The following is an 18,776-nucleotide window of genomic DNA, read 5'->3' as shown; positions in this document are numbered from 1 at the left end:
ATAAATAAATAAAAAGAAAATTAAAAAGAGTATATATATATATGTATATATATATATACATATATATATACTGTAGGGTATTAATAGCAACTTGGCAGTGCAGGAGAAAAAGATGAACAAATCAGCAATAGTAACTACACAAAACGAGACAGAAAGACATTTTATAAAAGATAACTTTAGGTGTGTGCTTGTCTACATGTTTCTGTGTACACTACATGCACGTCTGGTACCCACAGAGGTCAGAAGAGGATGCTGGATCCCTGGAACTGGAGTCACAGATGACTGTGAGCTTCCCTGTGGGTTCTGGGAACTGAACCCAGATCCTTTGCAAGAGCAACTAGTGTTCTCCAAACCCAGACAATGATAATTTTTTTAAATGCCAAAGTGATATAAAATTTGAGCTTCAAGGAGTGCCTATCTAATGTTTACTCTGTTGAACTCGACTGCAGGGTCATTATAAGCCATTCTGAAAAGCATGCCTCCCACAGAAATCGAGGTTCAGGTGACTAATATCACTTACCTTTCAAAATATAGGGAGACTGAGCTACGTGTTCACCACCATAAAGAACCTCCACCTTGAGGCCTTCGTGGACAGTCTCGTGCATCCTGTATCTCACCAAAAACGTTCCATCATTTCTGTCCAAAGGTTTAGGGACATAAATTCGGGCTGACTCTTTCGGTGAAAGGGATTTTACAAAAACTTTGAATTGTGTTTGACCTGGGAGCAGAAGAAATACAAACAGCATGACCATTTCCTGATTTTCATGTCTCGTGATTAGACGGGGATCTTTGTACAGGAATTCTTTTGCCCTGCAGTGTTGATGGTAAACCACGTTCAGCTCAGCCTGGGAGATCCTTGAGGCAGCAACCATGCCTGACCCATCCTCAAGCCAAGGATCTGACTTAGCAAGGGAGTTGTTAGCTATTCAATAACAACAGTGAAGGGAGGGAGGGAGGGAGGAGAAATAAAGACAGAAAAGCTGACTGAAGGGAACGTCGTGACACAAAGGGAGGCAGCAAGTACCAAACCCTTACATCAGAAATTTTGAACACTTAAATTTAAAAGAAGCCAAAAGCATTTTTTTAAAAAAAATATATTTACTTATCCCCTACAATGGGCTATTCCTTGTGTTCATGTCTGTTTATTTATTTTTTGGATCAACTTCTTATTACATAGTCAAGGCTAGCCTAGAACCCACAATTTTCCTGCTTCTGCCTCCCCAGTGCTTGGGTATAGGCCCTCACCATCACACCAGCTCTCGAGCATTCTACCTGCTTCCTGTAAGACTGGTATGTCAGATAGGTAGTTAACACCCACGCTGTGCAGTGAGAGACCCAGCTCCAAGAAGTAATCGAGGGTCAATATCAATGAACTGCACAGCCAGGAGACAGTCACAGCTTTCCAGCTTTTTAAGTGGTAGAGAGTCTCTGGCAACGGGGATCTCGCCACCCACCAAGACCAGTTAGGAAGTTTACCAAAGCTCTCTGCAGTTACAGGGAAAGCACTGATCTTAGATTCGCAACTACAGTGTCCCAGAAGACCAAAGTGTTACGCCCTAGGACTACATAATCCTCCAAATATGTCTGACTTCTTACCATGGACACACTCCAGGATCCATCCACTCATGCACTGCAAACATATCGAGAGGCTTTTCCCGCCTCACTATGAAAACATTATGATCTACTGGGCCTGAGAGTTGGCTCAGGGATTAAGAGCACCTTCTACTCTTCCAGAGGACACATATTCAGTTCTCAGCAATTAGGTAGTTCACAAGCTGACCTCCAGCTATGGCGGCTTCAGTGCCCCCTTATGGTCTATACGCACACATGCATACAAGTGGCACACACACACACACACACACACACACACACACACACACACACACACACACCACATCCATATAAATATAAATAAGATAGAATCTTTGCAGAAAAGTTTATTTGGGAAAAAGAATGGAAAAAGGAATTAGAGGAAAAATCCTTACTCCCTTGCTGTAACCACAGACGTGCATGCGTGGGTTCATTTATTGGAAACAAACTTGGAGTGATACTATGTCATGTTTTGAATCTGAAACATGCCCTACGGGCTTCTGTTCTGAACAACTGGTCCTCACACACTCAGCTTTTGCACATCTGCAAGCATGCCCAGAAGAAACAGCCTCCAAACCCGTACTCTCGAAGGTTTCCCAGACTTCCCTGGGCCCACCGGCAGTTCTTCAATGTTTACACCACGGCCACTGTAGTAACTGTGACATGCCCTGATAGCTCAGTTGCTTATCCATTTTCTCAGCAGAGTCTTAAGTTTTCTGATAGGCAGGCATTAACATCCTCTCTTAACTCCAGGATTACCAAATATATAGCGATCTCCAAGTACCTTTGCACTGTGGAGGAGGTAGGCCTAGACTATTCGGTCTCTTTGCTGGCAAAATAGGGCGCCTGTTAGGAGCAGCCTTAAGTTTAGACACAAATGAGCAAATCCTGACAGGCAACAACTTGAAACCAGCTGGACAAGTCCAGAGAAGCTGTCAGATGTGGGAGGAGAACCCTGCAGAGCATCAGGACAAGATCCCGCCCCCATCCCCCGTCCCGATTCTACTTAGTTTCACCGATTTCTGTGGTCTACATTTAATAAGTCAAAGGTAAGAAGAAAAGGAAAACCCTGCGTGCAAGAAGGCCCTGCACTGCAGGCCTAGTGGGTGTAGTCAGGGAGGAAGGACCATCTGCATCACGTGATCGCGCCACCGCACCCCATAGGACATCGGCGGTGCCATTTACGCCAACATCAGTCCACGCGCGGGACGTAAGGCCCAGCCCTTGGAGTTAGTCACCCAACGGACCAAGGTGGTGTCTCCCGCCCCCGTGGGTGTCAGGGAAGGAGGAAGGGCGACACTCACAGCGGGAAGTGGCTGTGTATGGGGCCAGGGACGCGCGGGGATGGCGACGGGCACTGACCTGGCGGCGAGCTAGTGAGGTTCCGGCCGTCCGAGTCCACCGCCTGCAGGAAGTAGCGCACGGGCAGGACGACGGCGGCCTGCAGCCCCGGGCCCCACACCAGGCTCCGCGGTGCGCTCACTCGCGCCCCGGCCCCCGCGGCCACCAGCAGGGCTAGCTGCAGCCGCAGCAGCGGGGCCTGCGGGATGCCCAGCATGGTCGCCGGCTCACAGCTCGGCCGGCCGGGGAGGGGCCGGAGCGCCGGGCTCCAGGGGACACTCGGGGGCGGGCCTCTGCCTAGAGCCGCCCCGCGCGGGCCCTGCGCGGTCCCGGCGCCGATAGGGTGTTGGCGTGCACCGTCCCCAGGCCTCCCTCCACTAGAGGCTCGAGTTTGTCAGAAGTTTGGAGAAAGGCAACTGTTGTTGTAACCGCTTCCACTTATTTTATATTTTATTATATGATTATGTTTTATTTTGTTTTTGTTTTTCCTTTTGAAAAGGACGTCTCCCTCTTAGCCCAGGCTAGTTTGGAACCAATGGCAATCCTTCCTCCCAGCCTTGTCTAGTACGGGGTGGGACTGGGGGGAATTAAAGGTGTGTAAACTACCTTGCCCTGTGGAGAAACCCTGTTTTTAATTCACAGCTCTTGCTGTTCTGGAACTTTATGCAGACCACCTGGCCTTTTACTCACTGTCATCCACCTGCCTCTGTCTCCCAAGTGTCTCCCAAGGGGATTAAAGGTGAGCACTACTACATTCAGTCAGAAAAAAACAGCTTTAAACGTTACAGGGTCAGGTTTGGGTTGTGCCTTTAGTGGTACAGTAAGTGTTCTCCGTGTACGAGACCCAGAGTTGGAACTGTGAAGTTCGCTGGCATGGTTCACACAGAGGCTCACCTGTTTCATTTCTTTTGTGCTTAGCAGTCTCCCTCACTGGAGTCCCTGGAGTGTGGTTCCTCTTTCAAACAGTGTTTTCTGAGTATCCACTGATTTGGAAGGAGCAAGGAGCAGGGCACTTGGGCACCAGCAGGCAGTGGCTGGGCCTTCTCGTGCCCTGTGTGGGCAAGCTTCTCCAGAGTCAGGCCCTTTCTCTCCCTGCCACTTTGGGGAGGTAGGATGGGCAGCCAGGTTGGCCCCACTCCTCAGGCTCAGGGGCTAGAAAGAACATTCTCTCCCCTCCACTACCAGTTCGCTCATGTTGGCTATTTTTCCTTCTTTTTTACAACCCCTGGCTCACTTCTCTGCGTAAAGAATATTTAAAGTCCAATTTTGGCAGAGTGTGAACAAAATGTGTTCAACACAGGCTTTTGGATTTTGTGTGTGTGTATGTGTGTGTGCGCGTGCGTGCGCCCTAACTGGAGCAGAATAGGACGTATAACATTAAACTCTTAGGAAATATTGTCCCCAGGCTGAGAAAGCTGGAAGAATTCATCCAATAGAATGGACACAGGACTTTTGATCTCAGCCCAGAACATGTCAGAGCCAGGTCCGGAACCGCCCTCTGCCTTCCCCAGGCTTTAATTGGGCTCCTGAGCATTTCGAGCTTGGGCCCAGGTCTCTGACTCCATTACCAACGGCAGGTTAGGGCAGAGAGGCCAGTGTGGAGAAAGCACCCAGATGCCCGTGTGCACTCCACAGTGCCCAGATCTCGGGCTAGCCTGGTGTCCATCCCTGGAGATGGTAGACAGCCCTCTGTGGTCAGTGTAGCTTGGTTTAGTGTGAATTCCACTGTTTCCTTCCTGAAGTTGTTTGAACGCTTTGATGGAATGCCCAGTCTGCTCCAGTTAGCATTTAAAGAAATACCCCCATACACACCCAAGCAAGCAAACAAACCCAAAAGCCTGAACACATTTTGTTCACATTCTGCCAAAATTGGACTTAATTTCGCAGAGAAGTGAGCTGGGGGTTATTTGGGTGAGAGTGACATATGGCCTGAGAATATGAATATATATATATATATATCACATCACATATCACTTGAGGTGACAGTTGTTTGAGGGGAACCATCAAGGAATTGATTCCCATCACTGCAACCAGTCAGCCAATCAACACTGATTAAAAATGTCATTAAATCAAGTAAAATTGCCATTTTTTCTTAAAAAAAAAAGCAACATTAAATATTCTTCTGGACAGCCAATATTTTGAAAATATCTAGTAATTTATTATAGCTACATAAATATAATTATATGTACTTCCCACAAATATGCATACCAATGGATATATAGTTCTACTTAAAAGTATAATCACCATTATACATGTGTATTTATTCGTTTCTACATATGTATACATGTGTGTACATGTGTTGATGAAGAAAAGGCATTGGGTTTTCCTAGGAAAGATTGTTATAATTAATACCAAAGATAGACTAGAGGGATTAGCGAGAAATCTTTCAACTCATTTACTTGACAGTAATTAAAAATGAATGTCAGGACCAGAGAAATGGCTGAGTGGTTAAGAGCACTTATTCTTGCAGAGGACACCGATCGATTCCCAGCACCCACATGACAGCTCACAGCCACCTGACACCAGTTCCAGGGATCTGATGTCCTCTTCTGGCCTTGATGGGCACTGTGCATACATATGGTGCACATACGTGCATTCAGGCAACCCACTCACACGGAAAATAAATCTAATAATAAATAAAATTTATATCTCAAAGCTGGTTGACTACTTTGGGTGTATATGAAGAGAGAGAAGCAACCACCCTTTTTGTTTTTAAATTATTTGGCAAATCTCTCCCAATAATCAGAAAGATTGGGCACATCTCCCCTGCTATCTTAGTTTTTTTCGTGAAAATTTCACACTAAAAAAGCAAAAATTAGCTTTCGAAGGACTAGAGAGATAGCTCAGCAGTTAAGAGCATTGCTGTTCCTCCAAAGGACCCAGGTTTGATTCCCAGCATCCACAACACATTATTCCAGTTCTAGGGGATCTGATGCCCTCTTCTGGCCTCTCAGGCATGTATGTGATGTACAAACAGGCAGGTGAAACACCCATACACATAAAAAATTAAAAAGTAATCTGAGGATAGGAAATAAAACCACGACTAACAGTAAATTTGGGGTTGAGTCTGTGGCTCAGTGGCGGAGTGCTTACCTAGCATGTAGGTTCCATCTTCAGAAGTGCAAATACAACAAACAAGCATAGTGTGTCTGTTCAGGTTGTTTATTTCAACACAAGCGTTGTTTTAAAATTTCACCTCCTGACATATTCCATACTTTGGAAACAGAGTTGAGGAAATAAAAACATGATTATTGGACAGTTTTGACAAAAGTGCTTATTGTGGGTTATTGTTTCAGAACAGAATATCAGTCACAAGTAGTAATGCGAACTCGCAAAGTAAAATATTTACATATTTATACTGTACAGTTAGGTAGGATATTCTACAGCTCCACTACGGACAGCAAACTCTAAACAGTAGGGCCTGTTTGGACACACCGGCATTCAGTAAAGGAACTTGTTTCACGGAGGTGTGATTTTCCATTTGACTGTCATCTTTTCCACAACCTAAGAAGGCTTCTCTCAGCGCCGTCGTGCCTCATCTTTATCTCCCGTACAAAATAGTCTCTCTTTTCAAGCTTCTTAACCAAACTCATGCGAGTAGCAATTAGCATTTTATTAAGACCAATGTGTTTACGATGTTAGAATAAGCCATTCAGAAGGGTGGTATCTAAAAAGCAATCTTATTAAACCCCATTTTAAGTGAATTTAACACAATATCTATAGCTGTGTTAGCCTAACATTGAAGCAAGCTGATAATTTCCTAGGCACTTATTAGTATTGATTCATTAGTGTTTTACTCCATTTACAAGAAAGTTTAATAATCATTACGTATTTTAGAAAAAACAATATAAAATGACTGTTGTTAAAGTTAACACGGCTACGCCCAAAATGAGCATTAAAAACAAGCGGTTTACATATTATAACACGAACACAATATCTGCCACACTTCCTTAATGAAGTGCTGCATGGAGCTATAAACAGTAAAGGTGCTTGCTGTTCTGCTTTTGCGAAGTCCACTGTTTCCCTGATTCCTCGCCCGACAGCAGGGACCCTCACACAGGCAGAGAAGCAGTGGCTTCAGTATGGATAACAGACCCTATCCTGGAGAGTCTGCGCCCCAAAGTACTGTCCATTCTTCCCTTGCCATCCCTCACCAGAGCCTCGCCTCGGTGAAGAGCAAGTTAACTTCGCGTCACCTTTTGTAGCAAACATGTAGACACACAATATTTATTGAAACAGCATCTCATGGTGATCATTAAAAAAAAAAACCCAAGGGTGTTTATGTTAAAATATCTTGGACTATCTTAAAATTACATACAAAAAGTCATGATATATGAGTTTTACTTAAATAACCAGATAAATAGCAAAAGAGGAAAGGCATATGCACAAGCATACATCATCAAACAAGAAATTGAATGTTACTCTGTACCATTCAAGTTTGAATGAGCTAAGAACAAGTGAGCTTTAAATCGGCTAGAGCTCGAAGTCTGAGCGGACAGGTTTAAGGAAAAGTGTCCGTATTAGGGAGTCCCCTTCACTAGCTTTGAGCTCTGTCATTAGGCTTTCAGAATGATTGATTATAAGGGCAATAATCATACAGATCTTCCTTGCATTCACGCCAGTGCCAGATCTCTGTACACTTTTGCCAACACCCGCCCTTATTCGGTTCATCTGGATGAACAGTGGGAAATAAAAGTATGTCATAAAACAGACATAAAACAAGACAAAATCCATCCCTGTATTGTGACCTGGGATCCCATGCTGCCTACAGGTCTAGCTCATCTGTAGACCTTGAATTACAAGGAGAGACAGCCCCGGGTGTCTAGGGGGCAACTAAAGAGGTAGGAAGCCAAATTAGTAATCAAATTAGTAATAGGTATCAAAAATATTTAAAATAAATTAGGAGTGCTGAGTTAGGTGTTCCTGAGAGTTTAGTAGGTGGTTCAGCAGAGAAGCCAAGGGCTTCCCAGATATTACATCTGACCTAGCATTTTAAGGATTTGTCTAAGATCCCCACTAAATGCCCGATCAGAAGTGTCCTAGCCCAAAGCTTCTTAAACCATGGGTCCTCACTCTATATGGGGTTGTCTAACTAAGTGTGCAGTTGAGGAGAACGGCAACAGTAAAAGGCTTCTGAACATGCACTGGACAAAAATTAATTTGAAATTAAACATTCCTCCTGCAATGCTCAGCCAGGGTGTGATGTCAGGGCACCGCTGGTTCAAGCACACAGCATGTACACCTTGAAGAGTGTGGGGAGAGAGGTAGAGGAAGGGAAGGGAAGGGTAGAGGATCTGATATTATTTTATCATGAACTACAATGCTTCTATTGCACATGCAGAGATTTCTGCTCATATACAGAGGCAATGACAGACACCAAAGGTGTGTTACTACTTTATGCCCCAGCCTGTGTGTAACAGTAGAATGTCCTTGTGCTGCAGTGTCTCGATCTCATTAGCATATATTTATTTTTATCTTAAACAAATGATAAATTTGTGTGTAAGTCAGAGAACTGCTTTAAAATAAATTTGAGTTATCAGTGAATGTTAGACTTGCACACCTATTTTATATATGTATACCTGAGGGTATGTAAAAGTGGTGAAGAATTTCAGTGAGAAAAGCTTAATAAGCCCCAGTCTGGACTAAAAACAAGGAAGTGAGAAATGCACGTGGCTGGAGAGATGGGGGAAATCATCTGTGGAGAGAACAGCCACAAAGCTGGCGCAGTGATGTGCTGTCTGCTTCTCTCCGTCTCTTAGCTGTGTCTCTGTGGCCAAGCCACTGCCTGCATCGCTTGGCTTCACCCACGTGCTAGGCTTGATGAAAACTTGTCAGCCAATCACCACGAATGACTTCAGAGAGATCCCTGAAGGCACTAGGGACTAACTGTTCATTTTTAACCTCCATGTTCTCTAGACATGTGTGTCAAGGCGCCACTGCTGAAGTACAAGGATGCTCTCAGGACAATCCCCTTTATCTTGTGGCTGGAGAGAGAGCTCAGCGGTTAGGAGCACTTGCAGCTCTTGCAGAGGACCCAGGTTTGATTCCCAGCACCTGTATGACCCCTAACCCTCTGTTACTCCCATTCCTGGCTCCGATGCCCTCCAGAGCCTGTGTGGGCACTGTATGAACACAGTGTGCGTGCAAGTACAGTATTCTTCCTGACGACCCCTTCCCCTTGCTTATGTTTGATATCTTGAATTCAGGCTGTGGACAGAGGGGGGGCTAGACGGTTTTGCAACTGTGCTCAGTAATTAACAAGTAACAAGTTTTAACATGTGCCCAAACTATTAAGTGTAAGAGACATAAAAACAGCGATGAGGAAGATAGAGCCAGGACTGGAAAGTGGCTCAGAGATAGGGTTGGGGGAAGAGGTAAGAAGGCTAAGTTCAAACGCACCAGGAGAAAATATCAGGAGAAACAAACAAAACCCCTCAAAACCAGCAATCATTGTTCTTAGAATTCAGAAGAAAAATACATATATATGGAAAAGAAAAGAATGGTGCAGACACTGGCCAAACCAGATTTACCTGTCTATAAATCTAGACTCACTATAATGATATTTTTGGTTAAAAGCCAAAAATCGAGTATAATATTACACAGAGTCTCTCAGTCTCACAGTTCCGATTCCTTATCGTTCTCGTCCAGGTAGTACTCATCATCGGTGGTTGTGTCTGTGTCCCAGTCCGAGTCCACTGGGTCCTCCTCGTAGATGTTAAGTGGTTCACTTGGAAATGAGCCATCTTCGGGTGACCCACCACCAGAATCCAACAGCTCGGACTGTGACAGGTTGGAAGCATGGAGTACATCATCCTTGAGGAAGCCAGGGTTCTTAAGAAAACTTGGCTTCCACAGTCTTCCCTGTGTGAGTGACCGCTTGACATTCTCCAAGAAAGCCAGCTGCTGCTCTTTCCCAAAAATCCCGTAGTCAATAGGCCTGGAAATGGAGGAGGTAGACTTGGGACTCGATCTAGTCCTATTGTTATACAAAGCCCAACTTTCGCCTTCATCAGAGGTAGGAAGTTCAGAAAAAGATTTGAACCTTCGGCTGTAAGCCCTGCTGTGGGAGGAGTCGTCGTCAAGGGACAGCTGGCTGAGATCGTGGTCAATGGAAGTGTTCTCAGAAAAGTGGCGCCCCCTGGCCTTGGGAGGGTGACTTGTGCTCAGCCGGTCACCGTGCACACTGAAGTTTTTTAAACTCTTTGACCTATAGAGGTGAGGCTCAGGTTCTGATTCTGGAGATGGGGCACTCCAGTGGCGCAGCTGACAATGGGACAGCTTTACTGTAGATTTCTGTGCAGATTCCAGGGGAGAAGGGGGACTCAATCTCTGCTGAGGGTTAGCACTTTGTTCTCTGGGGCTGGTAAGCGTGAGCTGAGCTGGAGCTCCCGACTCTCCCGAAATCTGGGCTTTAGAATCTTCATTCTTTGATGGTGTTTCCAAGATACTGTTTGGCTCATTGTGATGTGGTTGTGAAATGTTAGCAGGCCTCTGGCTGTAGGGCTGACAGGGAGGTTCTGGGTAGGGTACCGCAGTAGCTTGGAGCGGGGTCTCTGATGGGTCCACATTCATCAGGCTGCTTTCATCTGTGGACTCGGTGGATTTTACAATAGGTTCAGGGGACAGTGGTCTGTCCTCTGATCTACAAAGAGATAACCTCCTATAGCCAGACTGGCTTTCACTTTGGGAGAAAATAGTGGCTATGTGTCTTCTGGGACTCATTTCCTTAGCTGGGATTTTTCTGCTTGCTTTAGACATGGCTGCCAATCCATGTTTAACTGAGTATCTGTTTTCTTTTGTTTCTTGGTCACCCGTGTTAGTTTTATTTCCTCCAGGAAGTAAAGTTTGATCCCATGCCAACTTTGGTGTTTCATCTTTAACCTTCCTCACCTCTGCTGTGTTTGTTTCCTGACTTCCTGCCCATCTGGGTTCCGACTGCAGATCTGTTCCCCCTGACTGAGCCTCTTCAATCAACTGCAGCTTATGCAATGCTGGGGTTGGAACAAAGGCTTGGCTTTCTGAGTCCGGGAGCATTTTATCAGTCAGGTTTTGGCAGTCTCCAGTTGTCCCCCTGGATTCCCTAGGCTGTGACCCACTAGAACTGTCGTTTACGACTACAGTCGTGTGATCTCTCTGAGGATACCATCCACTTCCTGTTAATCTGGTAGCTATGCCCCCTGCACAGGCTCCAGAATTTCTTCTGGTTTGGGAATTCTCAACATTAGCTTCTGAGTGGCCTGGGAGACCAGGGGGCGCACTGTCTCCTCCTTTAGAAGGCTGTAGATTTTTAGCATTTCCTTCTCCAGCACCTTTTTCCTGAGGCAGTAATGGGCTCTGTACAATCTGTTTTAGCAATGGCCCCTCTCTCTTTTTCCTGCTTAGTGAGTCATCCACTGCTGTTTTAGCTAAGCTACCTGGGGAAATCTCTTTGGTCTTAGGTTCTCCTTTATGAAGAGGGACATCAGGCCCTACAGAAGCCATTTCCTCTAAGGAAGATTCGGAAGCCTCCCTATGTGGTAATTGGGAGACAGTCTTCTTTTCATTGCTGTGAGAAAGACAGCGTGGGGAGGAGTCAGTCTGCTTCCTTAGGTCTTGCAGTGGAGGTATTCCTGACTGCACTTGTGCAGGACTTGGCTCATCGCCTTCTAAAGCACTAGGCAATGCTTTCGTCTCTCCCTGGAAAGCATCTCGAAGTGACTCTGTACCTTGCGCATACTGCTGAAGGAGGCTGCAGAACTTTTTGCTGGGTTTCCTTGGTAGAGTATAATATACTGAAACCACCTCAAGACATTTCACATTCTCTTCGTCACCAGAAATGGAGAACATGCTGGTTGTCTTAAACTTATGTAATACTTTTCCTGACGCATCTGCAGACAGCGGCTTGGGGGTTTGGTTTGAAAGGGTGAGTGAGCTCATCCCAGGGACAGGTGCCTCGTCATCTTGAGCAAGTTCCTTTCGGTTGTGTCTTTCAGAGAAAGCACTCTCTCGAGAAGATGGTTCACCTTCGAGAGAACTGGAGATTCTCCCCCGAGGCCTGGGCATTGCAGAGGAAGCATCCACGTCCAGGACCGGTGACTTTGCTCTTTCACCACTGTCAGTCAAGGTACATGGCTCCCCCGAAGGACATGATACCGCCCTCTTGATGAGGAAAGGAAGGGGCCCTTTCCTAACAGAAGCAGATCTAATGGCTTTCCTGTCTGTCATCTTCTTGGTGGCTTCAGGCATGCCCATGATGGAACTGGAAGCATCGCTCACTGACTTAGGAGAACTGGATTTGTCAGATGTGCTCTCCCCAGTTGGAACACTCACTTTGTTTTTCATTTGGAATGGAAGTGGCCCGTTCCTAATTGAAGCCGCTGTTATCTTACTTTCCTGCTGTCTGCTGTGTATGAGAAAGCTGGCTGGTTTTCTTGGCAAGGTGCAGTAGACTGTGCTGAGCTCAGGGACTTTGACACTACTTTGGTCCTCAGTGAGGCTACGGCCTTCACTTCTGGGTGCTGCTCTATTCTCTGTCTTGGCCATCTCCTCAATATAGGACACGTGGCGTCTTACTCTTCCTGTCCCTCTCCCATTTCTGAAGGGAGAGTACGGGTGGCAGTGGACAGCATCGTGCAGAAGAGCAGGCCCGTCGTGACTCTCTTGGCTATCTGTGGAATTGACGGCCAACGGATTTTGGTTCTTCGCAGCCTTGTCTTTTTCTTCTCTTTCTTCTTGAGATGGATCTTGGTCAGAAAGCCTCCTGGAGAGCGCTGTAGTAGAAGGAATGAAGAGAGCATCGAGGAATGAATCGCTCAACGGTAAGGAATCTTGGGGTACACCGGAAGCATCATGTGAGATACTGTGCTTGGCGGCCAGCTTGCTGCCATTGGTAGGATGAGAGGAAGGATGTTGTTGCTCAAGATCTAGAACAGCAGGCTGCTCTGAGGACTCTGCCTTTTGGGTAGCAGGATTTTTAATGATGCCCGGGCTGTCTTCATTACTTCCTGTTGTCTGGTGACAACTTTGATTTGGGCTGGGAAGAGACGGCGACTTTCCATATTCTTGGATGGAAGTCGGGGAGGCTGCTGAGCCAAGTTTCCTGTTTCTAGGAATACCTTGATCTTTGTCCAAGTCCTTGGATTTATCTCTTAGTGACGTGTGCATTTGGGGAGTGCCTTTCCTGGAAAAGACCCTGGGCGACTTTATGGAACCTTCTGTGGTAGATTCATTAAAGACAAACCTGTCGTTTTCGGCTGAGTCTTGGGAGTGGGCATTTTGAGAATGAGGTAAATCATTAGAGATCGTTGTCTGTGAATGAGGTTGGGGTAATCCACTTGCCTTGTTTTGCTGTTCACCGTCTGAAACAGATTCATTCATATCTTTCTCAGTGTTCATTTCTGTGGCTGGGATGCTGGGCTGGGTTTCGGTAAGAGCCAGCGATTCAGTCGAATGGCTACCAGACACAGCGACTTCTGCACAGTTTCTTACTGGAAGAGGGTCTGCCTTATTAGGGACCATTTTCTCCAAAGTAGCTGTGGAATTCTGGAAGCTGGGACTCCGAGAATCCCTTCTGTAATCAGGAATCAGGGGGAAGGAAGTTCTGAATGAGGACACTAGAGTCTGAGCCTTGCCAAGCAAACGGGACTCCGCATCCGCAGCTACATCTCCAGGACAGTGGCCTTGCTGACAGTCCAGGCTGGAAGAGTGGATGTGGCAGCTTGGATCAGTCATGGAAAAACCATCTGGTGTGAAAAACCTGGGTGGAAATTGGTTCTCATTGACATGCGATGTGTCCATGCTCTCCAGAGGAGACGTCTGAAGATCAGATCTCCAGCAGTGTGGATCCTCTTGACCTCTGAAGACATATGTTCCATAGCCAGGAGAATGTGGCTTCCAGGGTGGAGATGGGACACGGTGGCTGTAAACAGATGGTGCCCTGTTTACGTCAACAGAAATCATTTCAAAATCCCTGTCTGGAGGGAACGGCTTCCTGCTCTGCTGTGTGTCAGACCAGAAAGAATATTCCTCCTGTTGGCTCCAAAAGGAATTCTGTCCAAATCTCTGCTCTCCACTCTGTCTGAAGGTACTGCTGAGGAAAGACCTTGCGAGTGGGTTATTCTGATGGTAGAGTGGCATATTCTCTGAGTCCTCCAATGTGTCAGGACTCATTACGTTATCCATGGGGGCATTCAGAGGGATGCTTCGGTAAGCACTCTGTGAATGGTACAACTCATACCTCCTACTCTCCTGAGAACACCTCGGAGCCACGTACTGGTCAGCAGGGTCGATGTCCATTGGCGATGGTGCCCCGGACTCCTCCGGATTCAGTCTGTGTCTAGAAGAATCTGACCTATTCCATATGATGGATGACAAAGGAGTTCTTTTGGGGCTTTGCTGGTGCCTTACTGGTGTAAAACTGTTCTTGTTTTGAGTAGCGGCTGGAAAGTGTAAACTCCTGGCAGTAAAACGCCCTGCGGCAGGTGAAGCTGACCGCTGCCGGCTGTCGAAGCATAGTGATGTGCTACCAAATGTATTCTTTTGCATAAAGTCCTCTTTTAAGACTCTGGGCTCCCTGGTCCTGTACATGTCATAAATTGTCTTTGTCCTAGGAGAAAAGGTTTTGAAACCTTCTCTAGGAGCTCCTGGTCTCAGGATGTCATAGATGGACATATTGGAAGTTTCGCTGTGGTAGTTTTGGTGCCTTCCCGTGCTGTGACTATGCTCGTTCCTGCTCAAGTGAGAATGTTTGAGCTGGGTTCTTGATCCGTAGTTGTATGGTGCTCTGGTACTCACTGAGCCTGCTGATTGTTCCTGGGCCAGCTTGCTTTCCAAATCATCTAAAACTAAAGGAGAATGGGAATGAACTTTTGGATATGATTTTGTAGTTTTATAATAATTAGAGTCATTGGAGTACCCCTTTCTAAAAATCATTTTGTTGTCATAAATACTATATTAATCTCTCTTTTTTTTCTCTTTGTTTTTTCATGACAGGGTGTCTTTGTATAGCTATGGATGTCCTGGAACTCACTCTATAAACCAGACTGACCTTGAACTCAGATCTGCCTGCTTCTGTCTCTTAAGTGCTGGGATTGAAGGTGTGCGCCACCACCATCTGGGTAATATAGCATTAATCTTGAGTATGTTTTAATGACAATCTGATTTTTACAAGAGTGCACTGCAATTTTCTTTCTTTTTCTTTTCATATACTGTTAAGGATATAAAGCTATATTTGAGGGCTGAGGAGATAACCAAGTCAGTAAAATGTTTGCTGTACAAGCCTGAGGACCTGGATTCGATCCCCAGAACTCATGTAAAGAAACCAGAATAGTGGCATGGATTTATAAACCCTGTAGTAGTGGGTGGGGGGCGGACACAGGTGAGTCCTTGAAACTTGCTGGCCAGTCAGCCTAACCTAATCAGCAAAGTCCAGGTCCCAGGAAGACAGGGATCAGATTAGTGGCTCAGACAGTAGAGTGTTTGTCACACAAGCATGAAAGTTTGAGTTTAGCTCCTGAGTGCCTGTGTAAAAGGCCAGGCGTGATGACCTGCGCCTGTAGTCCCATTGCCAGGGAGACAAAGATGGGGGTTCTAGTTATTCTAGCCAAATTCGTGAGCTCCAGGTTCAGTGAGAGACCCTGTCACAAAAAACACAGTGGAAGCTGAGGTAGATGGCTCAGCAGTTACAAAATTCGAATGACCGCAGGCCCCAGAACCGACATTTAAAAAGCTGGATGTGGTGGTACACACCTACAGGAGTGGCCAGGACCCCTGCAGCAAGATGGGAAGTGGAGAGGAGAATGGACCAGCTACCATGGACCATGCTATGCAATGACAGAAACAGCAAGCGAGACCTGGCTTTAAAAAGGTGGAGAGAAACGACGTCTGAGAGTTGCCCTTTGACCTCTTCATGTGAATAATAGCTCTTGCTTCTATGCACTACCTTAATACATGAAGTGAAGAACGATCAAGGAAGATATCCATTGCCAATCTGGGCCTCTCCACACATGTGCACACATATGCACAAACTCTGATGCTGCACTCACACACATGCAAATATGCACACACACCCTAATACATTCATATGTAAATAAAAAAGTAGAGAGGCACTTAGGAGGACAGTGTTGACAGTGTGTATCATGTAACATACATGAACACAACACACAAAACAAGGTGGATAGCTCCTGAGGAATCACACACAAACTTGACCTCTGGCCTCCACATGCAAATGAACACACTTGCATACACACAAACCTTCCTACACATGCCTATGTGTGCACACACATACACACAGTTATATCTGTCCTAACGAGTTCTAACCAGTTTCCCTCTGTGTATTTGGTGTGTTTACTCTGTGTGGCGTGGGTTAGTAACAGAAGAGAATATCGCAGATTGCAATATGGGCTTGCCACTGAATTACTAGGCAAGCTGGGGTTATTAATCATGCTTCTCTCTTTCTTTTATATCATTGGGTTGCTGTAATAGTCCAACCCTTGGTCATATCATAAGACTACAATAAAAGAAGCCTGTAAACAGTATATGATTTCTCAGTTGTCTTGTTAAAAAAACAATTACAGGCAAAGGTTTATTACCACGTAATATACAAAAAGTTGGATAAATTTGGACAATGTGTGTGACTTAAAGTTTTACACAATATTATTAAATGACATGTTAACTATAGATTGTTTTCCCCCGAAACTATTGTAACACAGCACTTCCCAGGCACATAACATCAATTAATAAATACTTATAGATCCTTACAGGGCTTCTTAAACTATTTTTACTATTTTTGCTTTATAAGTGAGGATGAGAGAAATCAAGTACAGGCTCAGGTCATTTAGTGCAGTGATTTGGACCCAGACTTCTCCTGAGTCTTAATGGAGAAAAGGTCTGAGCCCTGCCAATGAGACACAGCTTCATGAGGAGGCAAAGCTGCTGTTGTCAAACAGTGCTGACTTTTACCTTAGGGCAAGGTGATTTCCAAGCCAGGGCCCAGCGACCTCCTTATAATACGAAGGATGGAGGCCAAGGCCAGACTGTGTGTGTGACTGATGGATCTTAGTCTGGGACTTTAGACAAGTCATCGTGCATCACCTCGGCCACTTCAGGCATAGTAAACCTTTTCCTCCATTAAACTGTTAGGGTTATAAAATGACTGCACTCTCCTTAAAGCTTTTAGATTTTTCTAAGATTTGTCTTATAATAGACATTATTATCATATATAGTTTATGATGAATATAATCGATTATCTATTTATTGATGAAACATTCGTTAATAAAAATCATATCTGACACAGAAATAGCTATTTTCCAAAGTGCTGTGAATCTGTGTCTACAGAATTATTTCCTTGTGAAATGATATACATGACCCACATTAGTTATCTTATTTGCTATTTAAAGTTTTCTTGTTTTGTTTTTTAACTAAAAAAATCGTGGAGAGCAAGGCATGTTGGCATCTGCATGTGTACAGTAGCAATATATAAGTAATGTACAGATCACATCTGGGCAGGGACCAGAGGGATCTGTTCCCTTCTGTTCTGGATTTCTCTGTAAGTGCTCTTGAGCTCACAGACAGGACTCATCTTGACCACTAAGATCTAATGAGGAAGGGAACTTTTTTTTTTCTTTTTGTTTTTTTGAGACAGGGTTTCTCTGTAGCTTTGGAGCCTGTCCTGGAACTAGCTCTTGTAGACCAGGCTGACACCAAACTCACAGAGATCTGCCGCCTCTGCCAAGTACTGGGATTAAAGGTGTTCGCTATCACTGCCCAGTTTGAGGAAGGGATTCTAAATGATTCCTATCACTGAAATAACCCACATAAAATTATAAAGCTATGTCAGATTATAAGGCAGGGGAAAAGAAGGAAACAAAACTCTGTAGAGTTAATAATATCAGTGAAAACAGCCCGGCATTGGCATAAGAACAGACAGGAAGATCAATGGAACCAAATAGAAGACCCGGATATTAATCTACACTCCTTTGAACACCTGATTTTTGACAAAGAAGCAAAAAAATATCAAATGGAAAAAAGAAAGCATATTTAACAAATGGTGCTGGCATAACTGGATAGCAACATGTAGAGGAATGAAAATAGACCCATATCTATCACCATGCACAAAACTCAAATCCAAATGGATCAAAGACCTCAACATAAAACCAGCCACACTGAACCTAATAGAAGAGAAAGTGGGAAGTACACAGGAGACCACTTCCTAAATATAACCCCAGCAGCACAGACACTGAGAAAAACAATTAATAAATGGGACCTCCTGAAACTGAAAAGCTTCTGTAAAGAAAAGGACAGCAGCACAGACACTGAGAAAAACAATTAATAAATGGGACCTCCTGAAACTGAAAAGCTTCTGTGAAGCAAAGGACACGGTCAACAAGACAAAATGACAGTCTAAAACAAATGATAAAATTCTCTGTTTTGCTGTTTATACTCCCCCCCCCCCCTCAGTTTACGTTGACTACAGAACAAAACACATTTAGAAGAGAAAACACAAGAGATTCTGCTACCTGGGCTCCTGCCGGGAACACTCACCACTCTTCATTCCTGGGCCATAACAAAATCCGCCCCATTCGAAGTCGTTCAGAATTTCACATTAACTCTTTTTCTTACTCCTTCAGAGGCTGGAGAAATCAGTCCTCTGCCTCCCACCTTTATTTTCAGACACCCATGCTAGGAGCCATCCTCTTCAAACAAAAGCTTCATTTAGAAGAGATTTCTCCCTGGTCCCTGCCCTTCTTGCCCCAGGATGTCCTTCAGTTGAGAGCCTAGCCTAAGGCTCTCAAGATTGACACTAGTCTCCTGCCAGGGTAGGGAGCAGGGAGAGGTCTAGCTGTAAACTGAATATCCTTCCTCACTTC

At 45.1% G+C, this 18,776-nt stretch overlaps 2 protein-coding genes across 3 annotated transcripts in view; both read right to left on the bottom strand.

Moving 5' to 3' along the window:
- The window catches only part of Kdelc2 (KDEL motif containing 2), a 16,760-nt gene extending 13,440 nt beyond the window's left edge, over window positions 1–3,320 (bottom strand). Inside the window, exons 1-2 of the mRNA XM_005347351.3 lie at window positions 2,953–3,320; window positions 521–718 (exon numbers count right to left, since the gene is read on the bottom strand). Coding sequence (XP_005347408.1) covers window positions 521–718; window positions 2,953–3,148 — 394 coding nt within the window. The 5' untranslated portion in view covers window positions 3,149–3,320. The remainder of the gene's footprint in view (window positions 1–520; window positions 719–2,952) is intronic.
- A 2,748-nt stretch (window positions 3,321–6,068) lies between these two features.
- Exph5 (exophilin 5) overlaps window positions 6,069–18,776 on the bottom strand; it is a 73,941-nt gene continuing 61,233 nt past the window's right edge. For both annotated transcript variants that reach the window (XM_005347349.3, XM_026779136.1), the window contains one exon: window positions 6,069–14,753. In XM_005347349.3, the coding sequence (XP_005347406.1) occupies window positions 9,547–14,753 (5,207 nt within the window). In that variant the 3' untranslated portion in view covers window positions 6,069–9,546. The remainder of the gene's footprint in view (window positions 14,754–18,776) is intronic.

This window comes from Microtus ochrogaster, chromosome 5 (genome assembly GCF_000317375.1).
Source record: "Microtus ochrogaster isolate Prairie Vole_2 chromosome 5, MicOch1.0, whole genome shotgun sequence".
In the NCBI taxonomy this organism is placed as follows: domain Eukaryota; kingdom Metazoa; phylum Chordata; class Mammalia; order Rodentia; family Cricetidae; genus Microtus; species Microtus ochrogaster.
Note: the sequence above shows the minus strand (reverse complement) of the source record. Positions and strands in the feature narration are given on the sequence as shown.